Genomic DNA, 16,533 nt, shown 5'->3' with positions numbered 1-16,533 from the left:
TATGATTTCCAGCAACCCATCATGACATACTATGTCAGAAATTTATGTCACAATACAGCTTTAGCCAAATAATGAAGTTGAAAATAGTTTCTTCTTGTCATGAAGAAGTTATAAAGCTACAATCAGGTTTGAAACATGTTCTCTTCAGTCAAGATCAGGGGAACTGTAGGTATCATGTTCTTATGGCAACGCTGCATCAAGTAAAATATATTCTGGCAAGATCCAGAAACAAGAGCTTCGGAGGAGGAACACTCAACGAAGCAATGACATATGGAAAATACGATGAAGTTTTAAAAGATTACATTATGAAGGTTTCACAACGTTATGAAGTCTCAAAAAATGATCACATTATGAGGGTTTCACGATGTTAAAAAGCAACACTTGATGCATAATCCCAGGAGCATGAGAGTCAGGGTGCTTGACAGCCATAACGATAAAGAATGCTGTGTGCAGTGCATCACAACAACAACAAAGATTTTTACTTTTTCCCTTTCCTTTTTTGACTTATTTTTCAGATTAAAAGGGCCACATTAGATCAACACCTAATTGTTTTCACAAATTCATTATCATTCCAAAGGAACTAAAACCAATACCCAGCATACTGTCTCCTCTTTAAAGCATAAAAAACATTCTTTACCAAACAAAATTTCATTGAGGTTATAGAGACTCCAGCAATTTAGTTGCATTAAAGATTAAAAAATTGAACATATTTTGTGAATTTACCTGTAAAAGCTTCATCCTGAGAGCTCTGCTAGAGAACTTTCATGTGATGTTCAAGAAAAGCAGTCTAACAAGCAAAAGGAATTCAAACATGCTTGGGTTCTACAAGAACCAAAACACATCTACTGATAAAACCACTCAAACGTTGTCTTGAACCAATTCTCCCCAGCCACTGCTGCTTCTGATATACTTATCAACAATACCAAATTCTCTATTCTGGGCAATCCGCCTGTCATAGTTCTCAGTGGAAATAGGACCCTTTTTCAGCCTCCTGTAATAAATGATCTCCCAAGGCCACAGGCGAGCAGAACCAAAGTAATCCTCTACAGGTAAATGCATTTTATTGTCTTCTGAGTGTTCCAGGCCATAGTATTTCAGAATCTTGAAAACCTCCTCCGAGGATATGCATGTTGAATTACCAGCAAAGGAACCAGCCATAGCTTCTGAATCAGGCTTCTTGGTTGGTGCTAACAGATGTTCCATCATCCAGGCACCAGAATTTTGAAGTTCTGCAGTTTCTCTCAGACTCTCAGGAGACAAAATTGTAGGAGTAAAAGCACCTTTCTCAGTGCATGGATTTTTCAGTTCATTTGATGTCAATGGGATGCAGTTTCCATGATCATCCCTCTGCTGAGGTTGATTTTTGTTCATATCATCTTCCATTTTGATGAATGAAACTGCATTTTCATTTTCCACTGCCGCCATTGTATTTTCTTGTTTAGAATTCTCTGACCCTGCATCACCTTCTACCTGTTGTCCCTGCCCAGCCAAAACCTCCTTGGATTCAGGATTAGTGACATCAACAGAAGAGCCATTCAGCTTCCTCTCCACCTTATTTGGAGAGGATAGCAAAGGCTTACCAAGTGAGACAGACAAAGACAGGGATGTAGGAGAACTTGACCTCCTGGACTTAGCACATCCAGACCTAGAATTCCGTGATGTTGAACTGGATTTTGGAATAGAAGACAGAAAATGTTTCGAAGAAACCGATCTTGATCTAGAAGGAGAACTACACCCTGGTATAGATTTCAAGGATTTTGAATGAGAACATGATCTGGATGTGGTATAATCGGAAGGCATAGGAGGTGAAACTGAAGTTCGTGCTTTCTTGATATGTCTTTTTGGAGTTCCTGTTTCCATCCTGCTTTGCTTCTTTCCTCCATACTCCTTTCCCTGAGTCCTATGACTTTCCTTTCTTGCAGCAGAACTTCCACTCCTTATCAACCTTCGATATTTTCCTGAACCAGATGCCTTCCTATCATTTGTATGCCACCTCAATGATATAGTATCTCTACTACCTGAATGACCCTTTTCATGGGGCTTGGAACCAGTCCTTGGCAGCTCACCTCCACCACTACCTCTAAGATTGATTTCATCATTTCGTTTAAGATCAAACCTGGAGAACTTCTTCTGAGAAGCATTTCCTTGCAGACAGTTCCGCATTTTGTGACCTGGTCTGCCACAATGATAGCATGCCAGTTGGGGTTTTGGAATGTTAGATGGGAGCAAAATTGCATCACCAATCTGCTCTCTCCCTGTTTTCTCTTGAGTGCTTCTAAGAGTAGGAGAGCCACCAGAATAGGTCATCTGAATATTGTCATCTTCATTGCTCCTGTCCTCACCATGATAAGGTTCATACCTGTCAAATTCCATTCCATTTTCAAGCCCATTGCCATTTGACAGGTTGCCAACATGCTGACCCCATCTATCATTGTCCACTGCATCAGGCTCTATGCTACCACCTTCATACGACAAATTTTCACCAGCATTGTGATGATTTTCTTCTCCATAATCTTTGATATTGTCTTGATTGTAGCTTCTCTCTTCATCAAGCATCTCAACAGCATCAGACCTATATCCATCCCTATCTAGTTTTTTAACACCCACTTTATAACCTCGTTGACTTTTAGAACCCAATTTTCTGTTAGAAATCCTTCCACGTTGCAGCTCATATGATCTTGCACCTCTTTGAAAACCTCTAGGCTGTTTATTCGACCATGTTAGAGATATTCGCTCCCCACAAATGTTCTTTCCTCTCATTGCTCTCATAGCTTTGTCCGCATTAGCAGGGAAGTCATAAACTGCAAAGCCATATCCATCTTTCAACTGTATATTACATCGCCCAAACCTCCAGAAAACACGTTCAAGATCATCTCTGCGAATGTGAGATGATAGATTACCAAGATACAAAGACATCTGCAGAAAGTGAAAATTACCTTTCAAGAGATAGGAAAAACCAAACATACCATCAAACACAAATATACAACTAAGACAATGCCTGGTTTTAGGAAAAGATAGATCTAGAATATGCTTTTAAAAAATTTCCAGTGCACTTGCGCCACAGCAGAAGAAAATTCATATTCATTACCATCAAATTCTATGGCACATCAAAATGGGAAAAAAAAACATATTGACTACATACATAATTCATCTTATATCACTCTAATGATTCAAAGATCGACAGTTCGAACATAACTAATAATAAACCTCTCATCCAGGGGGAAATAAAAAAAAACCCAAAAAAGAAAACCTCGTCAAATGGAGCCTAGATTGAATTAGTTCAGTCACATAGATGATAAGTTAAATTTATGCGTCCAACTCAACTATTCCGTTAGTAGCTAGGTTCATTCCTTAGCTATTCTGTTAGGATTTTTTAAATAAAGAAGCTTTTCACGACTCATCAAATTGATATAATTCAAGACCGAGGTGCTCACTGAAATAAAATTAAAAAGGTGCTGTCGAGTTTCATCACTCTCAGGTTTGCGTTTTTCCCTTCAGATATTGGCCAGATATGTCTTATTGATTCAATTTAATGTCCCAAAAACCATAAGATGGGGCAAGGCATGAACCATAAGATGTGAGCCTTGCAATATAAATGAAGTAATCGGGGGAATATGAAAAGCTGCAAGGAGAATATCTTAACCTAAAAATCACCTATGAACTAATTGCACAAATATGGATTAAACTATAGAAGATACAAGCCAGTCTTTTAACACCAGTCTATACATATGCCAACAGACCACAATTGGCACCATTGTGCCAATAAGCTTAAAGTTCACAGCTTATAAACCACAAAGACAACAAACGTTAAATTCCAAAGAAATGTTGTCCTGGGAAGACCGTGCAAAGAATAACTAGATTAAATGGTGATTTCAAACAAAACCTAAAACCCAACGAGTGCATCGTGAACTTAAAATACAAATCGCTGGTTCAAAATACACGGGCTAGCTTTCAAATTTCAACAGGTATAAAATAAATAATCCCAAAACCCGTGAAAGGTTCGCGTTCAAATACTCGGTTTGGTTGCCGAGAAAAATGAAACGAAAATAAAAGGAAAAGAAGCCAATGCTTTGGGAATCATGAGATTTGTCGCTGTTTGGGACTGAATAAAGCGCGAAACGAAACAAGGGTAAACATAAGATTCGGAATTTCGTTTCCTTCACCTTTTCTGGGTTTTGTTGACAAGCAAAGGCGGATAATTCAGCAAAAGAACAAGCTCATCAGAAACCCTAATAACTCGATTGAGCTGAATTGGAGACTTTAATCGAATTGAAGGAAGAATCTGGAATTGATGGTACGGAATCCAGTGCGCTCTCGCGTCAGCGTAGCCCTGAAGAAAGCGGGAACTGCTTACACATTCCCAATTTCTCTCACTTATGCTCTCTCAAGGACCGAAGCGTCCAGCTAAAGCGGCGTAGGACACATTATCTGGACACGTGGCATTTGGATATTGGATTCCACCGACTACTAAAGTTTCGACAATTTGAGCTGCTCATGAGTCATTACGTGGTTCAATGAGTTTTGTGGAAAACTAAGGCTATGTTTGGAAGCGTTGTTAATAACATATTTTATTTTTGGGGAAAAAAAAAACACAGATCTTTATAAATTTTTCTCCAAATATGTTAAATTTTGATATTTTCTGATGATATATTTTAATTATTATATAAAATTGAACAATATGTTTTTCTGGAAACATGTATATAAAAATATTTATATTTCATATATAAATATAAAAAATAATTGAAAGTAAAGTATTTGAGAACAAATTTATTAAAAAATAAATAAATAATAGGCTGAGAATATTTCAAGTTCCAAATAAACTTTTATTCTAAACAAAATAATATAAATTTATTTTTAAAAATTATTCTCAAATATTGTTTTTTGAAAATGTTTCCAATTTTTAAAAACAAATTTATGTTCTTTGCAACAAAAATCAATTTTCTAACTTGGAAACGGGTTTTGTTTATATTTTAGTTTGAAAACAAGTTTTTAAAATAAATTTGAGATATTTTTGGTTGTTTTGACCAATAATAAAAAATGTGAAGTATGTAATACAATAAATAAAAAACATTGTTTTTCATATTTAAGTTTTGTTGGGGTATATAACAAGTGACACGTGCCAAAAAAGTGGAAGGTGACGCTCTATGCTCAAACAACCTTTGCTATGTAACCACAAGAATAGCGCCGTGTCCATCATAACGCAATTAATGTGAACTAACCTTCCTCATAATTGCGATGATCGATAAATATGCGTTTGACAATTCATTTGAAACTTACTTGTCGTGTAGCAAATGTTTTAGCATAACAATTACCTAATGCATCAATGATTGGTCATCACATTGATACTTTAATAGTCACCTTGAGCATTGATGTTATAACAAGTGATGTCTATATTAATTACATGACAATTATTGTAATAACTCATTTTTAACCATATAGATATTGTCTGTTTTAAGTTTAAATGGACCCTCATGATTTTAAAATGCGTTTACATAATTAAGGGAAACTCATATTTATATAATGTCAAAAAATTCAATATGAAATATTACAATCCCTTTTTATATAAACACAATGTCCTCGATATGTCCCCATGAAATCATAAAGTTAAATAGATAGACACCCTTCATGGGGTCAAACAAACTCTCATATTGAGGTTATAAATCAGTTTTGACATTGTTTGTAACCACCTATACCTAACTATATATATATTGTCCATTTTAAGTTAAAAGGATTTCATGACTTTAAAATGCGTCTATAAGGTCAATAAAAGTCAATACTTATATAGTTTAAAAAAAAAAAATTATTATCAAATGTAAAACATTACTCTATTTAGTTTTATAATCCCATAAAACATAATGAGAATGTTGTGTCTACATGAGAGGGAGTGACTATAATCTCCCACATTAAATATAGTATAAATTTGTTTACATTATATAAGTATATATTCATCTTAATCATGTGATACGTTTTAAAACCACGAGGACCTCTTTAAGCATAAAAATAGACAATATCTATATAATTATATGCAAATCATTATAAAATGGTATCAAAATCAAACCTCGATCTTAGTATAGGGATTTGTTTGGCCCCCTAATGAGTATCTGCTTATTTGGTCCTACAATTTCGTATGACACAATGAAAACATTGTGTTTGGCTAGAAAAGCGAAGAGTGATTATGATATCCTACATCAAATAAATGAAAAAGATATTGAGAATATATAAGTATAAACTCTTTTTAATTATATAAACAGACTTTAAAGTTATGAAAATCCTTTGAGTTTAGAATAGGTAATATTTACATAGTTGAGTGTGAGTTATTATCATCATGCATTCATATCACGTGTAACCCATAGTAATTTAAGCAACATGATGTTATCCACTCATACTCATTTATCTAATAAACCTTTTATTTTAGGTGGCTAATTTGGTATTCGATGACTTTTTTTTTTTTTTTTTTTTCAATATCATGTTTGTAGAAAAGTTGGAATATGGATGACAATAGGCTATGTTATATATATGATTTGTGCAATAAATTGGGAAAATTTACCTAACTCAAATTCAACTAGTTTAATAATTGTGTCTTAACACACAAACAACTTGTTTGTCATCAACAACACAACATGACATGTTTAATGAACATGTTAGTTTTAATTTAGTATAAATTGATATGAATAACTCATTAACATAGTTACAATTTCTTAAACTTTAACATGATTCGAAGTTGATAAACTTATTAACAAATTCAAACTCATTAAACCTATTAACACAATTCAAATTTATTAAACCTTTTAATATGATTTTAATCCATTAAACTTATGAACATGATTATAAATGCTCAATCTATGTAAAATTTTAAATTTAAAAATCTATCATTTTAAAACATTTTGTTGTTACTTTAACTTTCAAGTTTAATTTTTTAAAATATAATTAATTTATTTTTTAAAAATTTAATTAATTTAAATCTAACTATGATATGTTTGCAGTATAAAAAGTGATTAAAATTTAATTTTATATTTTTTATTGTTTTATTTATGAGATATTTTAAATCTTTATAATAACACATACAAAATTTTACTTAGGTTCCGATTGAATATACTTCTTATTTTTATTTTTTTATATATAAAAGCATAAATTTATTTAATATTCTTAATTTTGTTAACTAGTTTTTGAAATCTGTCACTATTGTCCAATTATAGTTGATCTCGTTCAAATGAACACATAAATTAAATAAGTCATGAACAAGTTATTTTGATATAAATAAAGAAATTAAATAATTTACACCAATTAAAAATTACCCAAAATATGACTCGTTTATTAAATAAGTTATATAAACTGATACGATTTTGATATGAATTTTACTATATGATTATGATACAAACATGATTACATTTAATTCAACTTACTAATATTCACGTCGTATTAAAATTGTCATCCTTATAGCAAGAGAATATGGAAAAAGATGTTCCCAACTTGCCTAAATCTCACAATCTCTACTTGCTAGGAAGGGATGTATTGACTATAAGAAAAGCTAGACGTATAAAAAACCAAAAAAATAAAATAAAAATAATAACATTCTTGAAAGCGAGGTATGGTGGAAGGAGAGAGAATCGAAAGAACCCTTAGATTTTTTTTTTTCCCTTCACTCTCCGCATCTACCTTTAAGAAAAAGGAAGGACAAACCTAATTTAATATTTGTATCATTCCTTTCCTTTTATAAAATTTCCATCCAAATGGTTTTTTTTTTTTCCTTCTTTATTTTATATTTTTTAGATTCCAAAGCCACTTTGCATTATTTGTGCTTAAATTTATATAAATTAAAATGGAAATTAATGGAAATATGTCATTAAACTTCAAATATAAGAGAAATGTGATTTTTCTTTTCTTCTATATTTAGATAAAACATCAAAAATTAATATTTGACTTTAAAAAATAGTATTGAAATATTCAAAGTCCATTAAAAATCGAGAAAAAAAAAAGGTCATAATAGTGGCAAGCGTAGGAAAATAAATGACCAATATGTCAAGCGGTGGTAGCATTCTAAGTTTCGCTCATGGAAAGTTTGGGAAAAAAAAGGAGAGAAAAAAAAAATTTAATACCAATAACTTTTTTATATGTTATTTTAGATTCATTTTATATATTTAATTATTATATATAAAAATTAAATAATTGAAACATATATAAACATTTTTTTTAATTTTAATCGTATTTAATTTTTAAATTATTTTATGATAAAATCAAGTATGAAAAAATCTTTTTTTTTTTCTTTCTTTAATCATTTTTGGAAGATTGCAACACAAGCTTCACCTTTAATCAAAATGTAGATTTTTTTTTGTCATGGGGTTGTTTGTTTATTTTGTTTGGGAATTCAAAATTTAAGGGTAAACATTCTTTTGTAGGGATGTATTCTTAACTTAAAAAGTGTTTTTGAAAATAAATAGGTGTTAAAAAAATTTAGGAGACACTTTAAAAAAATCTGAAAATCACTAATAATATGAAAAATAGTTTAGAACATATTATAAAGAAATATTTGATAAATAATTCTCTTAAAAATATTTTAAAAAACAATTTTTAATAAAATCACCATAAAACATATTCAAGAGTTTGTTTGATAGTAATTTTGAGAAGTATTTTTAATAAAGAAAAATGTTAAAAAAAAATTTTAAGTATTTGATAAAATCTACGAAATACTTTTTAAATTTTGAAAACCCATTTATAAGGTTTTTATGGAAAAACATATTTCTTTATGATTTTTCTAAAAATATTTTATAAGAAAACACTTTCATCGAAAACATTTTAAGTATAAACATAACCTATGTTTTGTATTAAAAAACACTCAAAAATAAATATTAATTTATAAAATAAATTGGTAATAAAACGATTGAAATGCCCACAAAATAAAGCAAACAGGCCTTAGTCTTCGCAATTCAAAACAAAAAAACAGTAAATAAATATTCAATCATTTATAAATTTATAATTGGTATCGAAGAAAAATGAATGAGAAGTGGGCTGCTTCTTTCCCCTAGTAATTGCCCCACTAAAATTCAACAAATCATTTGTCACATCTTAGTTGCATAAAGTTGGTACGACTATTTATTATTGCATTGAATTGACCATGTAAATTATTTGCCTTCCTAATCAAATTGCCCTCTCATTAGATGAGTATTAATGGAATTAAAAACAAAATTTTGCAGTTTATTAAAAAAACCATTTGCACACAAAGGTCAAAATAATCACATATTTAAAAAAAAGAAGATTTATTACATTTTACCCGTGTTTTTCACATTACTCTCTCATATTTAAAATCGAATCATGGACTTTCTATATTTTATAAAAACATGAAATGTAAATTTGTTATGGGTTGGTGTTAGTTGTAATGAACGAAAGATGGATATATACTTAAATATGTGATGTGTTTAAGTGAATAAATAAGCATAAATTTAATCAAGCAAAGCTTCTAAAAATGCGAATGTTTTAGAAAAATTCATGGGAGGTGAGTGGTTGAGGCCCTCGAGAGGATGGGTTGAGGGCGGACGGGAGAGAGTCATGGATTGGGTCCAAATCGAGAAACCACAAGCAAACACAGAACAAGTTGTAACAGTCGCGAGTCCACAGTCGACTTTATTCTCCATCCTTAATCTTTTATTTTTTATTTTTTATTTTTAAAACACCAGGCCTCTCTTTCTATTTCTTTCGTTCTCTCTCTATAGCTGCCTTGCCTTTCCTCTTTATTCCAACCTTTGCCTTCGTCGCCTTCCGCATACCCGATTCTCCACCCCTCTGACCTCTATCGTTGGAATCCCTCCCGCCTCAAGCAGATCTCCACAAGCTCCCCACAGAAGAGTCACCCATGACGCTTGGCTCAGGAGGATCGAGTGTTGTGGGTGAGTGTCCGACCCGAGTTTTCAATTTCTTCTTCTGATCCTCTGATTCTTGTTGTATCTTTCTAAGATTAATCTTATGGGCTTGTTAGATTTTGTTGTTTCTCTCAACATTTGATGTATAATTCGTTGTGGGTATGTTGGATTCTGTGATGGGTTCGAGGGTTTTTCTTCCTTCCACTTAGTATGCAATCTTGATGGATTTTGGTTGAAAAATCTGGGTTTTCAGTGGATTCGATGGGTTGTCATCAATTTTGTGCAAATCTGCCCATGGGTTTCTTTTAAAAAATCAATTTCGAAATTGAATTTCTATATGGTATGAGAATCTCCATGGGTCTTCTCTTTAACTCTCTATTTTATACTTTTTCAAGATTCCCTTTTTTGGGTGTAAGTTTAGCCATCTTTAGTTTGTAGCATCTGGAGTCCTCCTATGATCCTCTTCGATCATGTCTAGGCATTCCTGCTAAGGGGCATAAGTTTGTCTAAATACAATAAGTATCTGTTTCTGTGTTTGGCTGTTATTTGATTACTTCTGCGATTTTTTTTTCTTGGAAAATGCTTGAGTTTCCATGAATTTCGTATATTTGTTTATTTATTTTTGTTCTTTTGGTTTGTCCATCAAAGATTTAAATATTTAGGTGGAAATGCATCTCAGATTCTCAATTATCTTTTTCTTTGTCTTTTTAGTTTTTATTTCCAGCCTTAAAAGTTATCACAACTAGTTGATGATATGACTTGAAAAATACTAATTGTTATCTGCACTTTCTGATTGTATCAAGCTTGCTGACAATCAGGACAGTGTTGTGAAAGTGGGAATCTTTGAAACAAAATTTGCGGGGATGCATTTTAATTGAATTGAATTGCGTGGATGGCAATCTTTCAATAACACAAGCTTGTTTTTTGAATCATCACTTATTTCTGCTCATGTCAATGAAATGTGGGGAATAACCTTAAGAAGTTTTCGGAGGCATGAGAAGATTCTTGTACACGTGGTGCATCTCACAATGGTGCCACTGATAGGCTTACCAGTGCTTTTTCACGTCTAAGCATGTTTCAATATGCTACTAGTCATGCCGTGTACTTCTTACAAATTAGGTTACTCATATACTTAGCAATTCTCTCTCAAAATTTGGTCTCTATACTGAAAGGTTGACGCCTATCCAATTCTTTCACTCACTATGTTGCTAGTATTGGTTACTCAACCAGACTGAAACTGTTTAAAAGCACTTTCCATTAGTTGGTGAAGGCAGGAGTTCATCTACTATTCAATAAAATGGGGAAAAAATGTTCATGAGCTTTTATGAGGGGGGGTTAGTTTGGAAATTCAGCTTATATCCTCCATGAGTAGCACTTTTTTTTTTTTTTTTTTGGGGGGGGGGGGTGGGGGTGTTGTTCTTTAGGCAAAATGGATTAGTAAATTTGGATCACAAATGGAAGGCTGTGTAGAATGGTAGTGGTAATGAAGTTTGAGGTGGATAGTTGGTTTTGCTGAGAGTAGTCACCTCTTGCAGTTGTGGCTTGCGGTTCTATTTTGGGAAGGATGTGGTCCTCTGTCAAGGACTACACCCTGATATGTTGAAGACCTTCAAGAATGAGTAAGTTCATTTTAGTTGCTGTTTTTCAAGAGTAGAAAATGTGATTAATAGCTTTCCTACTTTTCAAGCAACCTTAATCACTGGCAATGTAATATCCCTGGAATGCATATGACATTGTCTGCGTGGTTTCACCGATATATCTGCCTATGGTACATTTTCTTTTTAATTTTATTTTTTATACAGGGGATAACTCAGTAGTAATAAGGCTGGCATGCAAGTTGGAGTGTAATAATGTGAACCACTTGGGTTTACTGTGGTCCTCTACATATGCTATTTGGCCCTTTTTTGGGCCCCTATCAGTATATCTTTCATTGATGCCTATGACCCTTAGAGTTTAATTTTGTTGTGCTTGGGAGGCCAAGGCTGTGTATGATACATTCAAGATTAAACAGATTCAATTTCTCAGGTCAAACTCCATTTGGCCTCTTGGTTTTGTGATTTAGATTTTATTTTTGGGATGAGGAAAGTTACGTGATATCTCCATGTTAAAATCATATATCTTTAGATAATGTTTATTCATGAAGTTATTATCCTGTACCAAGAAAAAGGGAAATGCATGGATGCTCAATAGGATTCTTGCAGTTCTAGAAGTTTATTGTTGTGGGAAATGAAGCAAAATCATGCGCTACACATGCCTTTTTAATTGCCATAATAAAATGTTTCATATTAGTTGCAAAATTTGTGAACACTGCAATTATTCCCCTTGAAATCTTCTTAGATGCTATTGACGCTACACTGCCTGTAATTTTAGATGTTACGTAGTGTAGGAGTTCAAATGTGATCTATCCTTTCGGCCCTTTATTATATTTTTACTAGTGTGATGGTTACAAATACTCCTGATTTTCAGGAACAAAAGATAACAAAAGCTTTTAAAATGTGTTACACGTGGCGATTTCTGCTCAACAGTTATTGACTTGTGCTAGAACTTGGACTGTGTTTCTGTTCCCTTCATACTTCATGGGTTGTGTTTCTGGGCATCTACCACACATAGAATTGCCTTTTTATTTTTTTGAACAGTAGCCATAAAATGGGGAAAAACAGTATGCTTAGCTGATACATGTTCATAGTTTCACATTGGTTGATTTGATTTTTAGAAGATACAAATGTGATGTCAGAAATCTCTTCCTGAACAGTATGTTTAACTGACTAGTCATTTTTATCTGTTTTCTTTTAATGAGAATGTTTAATGGAGAATGAAGTTGAACTTGTTTCTATGGAAGCTTCAACCATGATACTTCATGTCTATTTCAATGTGTTTTTAGCATTATTTTTCTATTAATGCTTCCATTTGGCATGTCTTTAATTGGGATTTGGTGTCTAGAATGTCAACAAGAGGGTAATTAATGAATCGTGAATCAGTGAATCTCCAAAAAAATAAAATAAAATAAAATAAAATAGAAATCAAAAGAAAGAAGGTAAGAACAGCTACCTTGGAACTTTTTCTATGATGTGGAAACCCACAGGCCCAGCTTCATGTGACCTGGGAAAGAAAGACTGGGGGAACCATTGAGACATGACCCCTCCTTGGAAGCCCACAGGTGCATCTTCATGTGACCTGTGATACATGAACCCTCCTCCCAGAACCTTAAATTGGAAATCCACAGGCCTAGCTTCACTGGACCAGTGAAACCACTATACACAACCCCACTGCCAAGAACCTTGTATCGTGTGACCCTAGAACTCAAACTTGGGATCTCCTGTTCCTAAATGAGGGTGACTGCCAATTGAACTTTCTGGTCTGAAGCTTAGCCTTTGATATTTAAGGCGCCTTATTCAGACAATTTTATTAATTTTCAAGATTTGCGCACTTTTAAGTCTCTGCATTTCCATGCAGTCCCTCGAAACTTCAGATTGCTTGAGGAACTTGAACGTGGAGAAAAGGGTATTGGAGATGGTACTGTCAGCTATGGAATGGATGATGGAGATGACATTTATATGCGCTCTTGGACTGGCACCATCATCGGTCCTCATAATGTAAGTGCCCTTTTAAAGAACAACATGCTTTATATATTCTTTGATCTTGTTACGTGACAAATATCAGCATCACTCTTATATATGTTGATATACTACATGTTGTTATGGCTTGGTCTTGACCCAAAAAGAAGAAGAGAAATTTAGCCTACTTAAATTGTGAAATAGGTTTTCAATTTACAGGATATGCCTCAGGTGGTCTTGAAGTTGAGACCATTTGAGGAGGCATCAACCAATCAGGTAGATGGTACTTCTAGCCTGGTGGCATGTCGTCCATTTAAGTTCAGCATGTTATTCAGAAAATGCTTTGACTGGTCGACCTATGGCCAATTGTGGTGAGTATATACTAGAATACTTTGCATGATGTGGGGTTTCTTCCTAAGCTTGGTTCCAGGCATTTCCTCATTATTTAAATTTAATTCAATTTTGGTTGGGGTGTGCGTATTTGGTTCAATCCTCTCAAATACAAAGGAGAAGCATCCAAAGTGTGAAGTAATTATTTCCCAAAACAACAGTGTGTCAATGAGTTTTACTTGAGATTTAGTGAGTTAAAAACTCTGTTGTAGAATGAAATGTACTATTGTTGAGGTTTTGGATTTTGACTTCTTGCTGATATGGATAGCTTACAAGCACATTACAATCTTCTCCTTTATTTTTTTTCAGACTGTACATGAAGGTCGCATATATCAGTTGAAGCTGTTCTGTGACAAAGATTATCCAGAGAAGCCACCAAGTGTCCGTTTTCATTCACGGATCAACATGACTTGTGTTAACCATGAAACTGGAGTGGTAAAATTTTGATCCCTTTACATTATAATTGGTCTTGTTATGCAGTTGTTGCACTGGTGGTGTTTATGCTCATTGTAGTTGATGATCTCCAGATTCTCAGTATTGAGCTATGCAATTGCAACTTCCAATTGTTAAAAATGGTGGGGGTATAGTCTGGTTTGATTCACTGTACATGTTCTATTTGTCTTATGTCCTGTGGGAATGGGACTAAAGTTCTGTAATCGTTGGTTATAGGACTATCCTGGAATTGTTTGATCATCATTTTAGTGACTATTCTACTATTATTATTGATGAGTTGGTATGTTCGGTGCTCAGGGTTAGGTTGGTGCTCTTGTATTTTTTGCCTTTTACCACCACAGCTAATGCTACTGCTACCACCATTGGTATTGGTGTGTTGGTGTTTGGGATTTGGTTTATGGTGTCCTTGTAGTTTCTCTCTTTTACCAATTCCTATGTATTTTGCTTTGCCAACCATCACTACCACCACTGCTGATGAGTTGGTATGTTTGATGCTTGGGGTTGGTGTTCTTTTATTCATTCCTTTTAACCACAACTAACACCACTACAACTGCTTTGTTACTGATGCGCTGGTGTTTGGCGTCTGGTTTTTGGTTTATGGTGTCCTTGTATTTCTTTGCCTTTTACCACTTTCTATGTATGTGCTACGCTGACTGTCACTACCTCCACCACCATCGCCTCATGCTCTCTCTCTCTCTCTTTTTTGGAGTATTCTTGGTACTAGTAATATTATTGCTATCACTATTAGGCCTGGTGCGTTTCTATTTTTTGCTCTTTTAGCATTCCCTATGCATTCAGTGTTAAATATAGTGCCCTTAGGCCTTTCGCTTGCTGTTCTTCCATTTGGTTTTTTCTGCAGATTATAATTATTGGACTTAACATTTCAATAAATATATTATTATAAGATTTGCCTGTTTGGACGATTTGTGAATAAATAGTTAAATTCAGGAACAAGATCTGATTTATGGATGGATAATTGAATTGGGTGACAAGGTCTGATGGGATCCATTTGTTACAGGTGGAACCTAAGAAGTTTGGAATTCTGGCAAATTGGCAGCGGGAGTACACCATGGAGGATATACTGACACAGCTGAAGAAGGAGATGGCTGCGCCACAAAACCGGAAGTTGGTCCAGCCTCCTGAAGGTACCTACTTCTAGTTTTTAAGATCATATAGATATCTTGAACCATATTGCATGTGGGATATGCAATATATAGTATTGTAATGATGTGTTGATCCTGTTGGAAGTTAAAAACGTATGGAGAATGCCCCAAAAACGCATGTCCTTCTATAACGTCTCCATGGCTTCTCCTCTTGCTTTGTCATCTTCCTTTATTAAACTCTGCTGCAGCAATGCTGTTTGATTAATGGGATTTCTTGTGTGTCAAATATTTAAGTTACCTTTTAATTAGAACTTGAGCTCTTTATTCTGTGTTCAAACTTGTTATTTTGATGGCTTTAACTTTTCCTCTTAGTGAGTTAAAAAAAAAAAGAGCTAGAAATTCTTTTAACATTTCATTCAGGGCAACAAAACATGTGGATGAGGTAGGTAAGTGGAGTTTAGCCAGAGTTGGTGCATGATTCCAGAAGTATAATCTGAACGACCTCCAAAATATATGTAGCCTGTTTGGTAATTGTTTTTGAAAACAGGAAGACACTGAAGACAACCAGAAAACATGTATTTTCAAAGAAAATGTTTTAATTGTTTTCTAAAAGTTCCTTTTAAAAAATAATTATATAAGTATGAAATATAATCAAAAATAAAATATTACATATAAAAGTCAATTACTTTTCAAACATAGAAAACATGTTAAGAACATGTTGCATTCTCAAACAAAAATTATTTTTAGAAATTGTTTTTTGCAAATTGTTTTCAAAGGCAAGTCATATGTAACTCTTATATCTATCTATCTGACATTTCTAAAGGCTGAATTTATATGCTTTTCTTCATGGTACCAAACCTTCATTCTGAGGTGGGCAGCATGGTTAAGACTTAATTTTAATGGTGGAAATTGATTTTGAAAAATCCAGTAACAGAGATTTTGAAGTTATGCCGCGTATGCAAAACGTGCTGGGGGACGACACTGAGCTAGAGATGTGTGCTTTAAGTTTTAACTTTTAACTGATTGAAAGGGATTGAACAGGAATTTAGTCCCAGCCCCAGGGTCCCTAGTTGGGCCCTTTCAGCCCGTTCAGGTTACCAATTCCGTTGCGAGTGGGCTCTCACAGCTGACTACAGTTCACAACCCTCGTAAAGTTTAATGACCCAAGCTTCTATTCCA

At 33.7% G+C, this 16,533-nt stretch overlaps 2 protein-coding genes across 3 annotated transcripts; one reads left to right on the top strand and one right to left on the bottom strand.

Moving 5' to 3' along the window:
• Nucleotides 1–632: 632 nt before the first annotated feature.
• LOC104880158 (uncharacterized) lies at nt 633–4,459 on the bottom strand. Its single transcript, XM_010655829.3, has 2 exons — nt 4,164–4,459; nt 633–2,916 (listed from the first exon to the last, which is right to left on the bottom strand). The coding sequence occupies exon 2, from the start codon at nt 2,914–2,916 to the stop codon at nt 859–861; it is 2,058 nt and encodes a 685-aa protein (XP_010654131.1). The 5' UTR covers nt 4,164–4,459; the 3' UTR covers nt 633–858.
• Nucleotides 4,460–9,419: 4,960 nt separating this feature from the next.
• LOC100244148 (ubiquitin-conjugating enzyme E2 variant 1C) lies at nt 9,420–15,691 on the top strand. 2 transcript variants are annotated; one of them, XM_003632602.4, is made up of 4 exons: nt 9,420–9,881; nt 13,308–13,447; nt 14,108–14,233; nt 15,270–15,691. In XM_003632602.4, exons 1-4 carry the CDS (start codon nt 9,848–9,850, stop codon nt 15,408–15,410), a joined length of 441 nt encoding a protein of 146 aa, XP_003632650.1. In that variant the 5' UTR covers nt 9,420–9,847; the 3' UTR covers nt 15,411–15,691. The 2 variants fall into 2 exon arrangements, with proteins under 2 accessions (XP_003632650.1, XP_019077187.1); XM_019221642.2 differs by lacking the exon at nt 9,420–9,881 and adding an exon at nt 11,394–11,473.
• The last annotated feature ends 842 nt before the right edge of the window (nt 15,692–16,533 follow it).

The sequence above is a fragment of the Vitis vinifera genome, chromosome 8, assembly GCF_030704535.1.
Source record: "Vitis vinifera cultivar Pinot Noir 40024 chromosome 8, ASM3070453v1".
NCBI classification, from domain to species: Eukaryota; Viridiplantae; Streptophyta; class Magnoliopsida; order Vitales; family Vitaceae; genus Vitis; species Vitis vinifera.
This window is presented reverse-complemented; position numbering and strand designations above follow the sequence as displayed.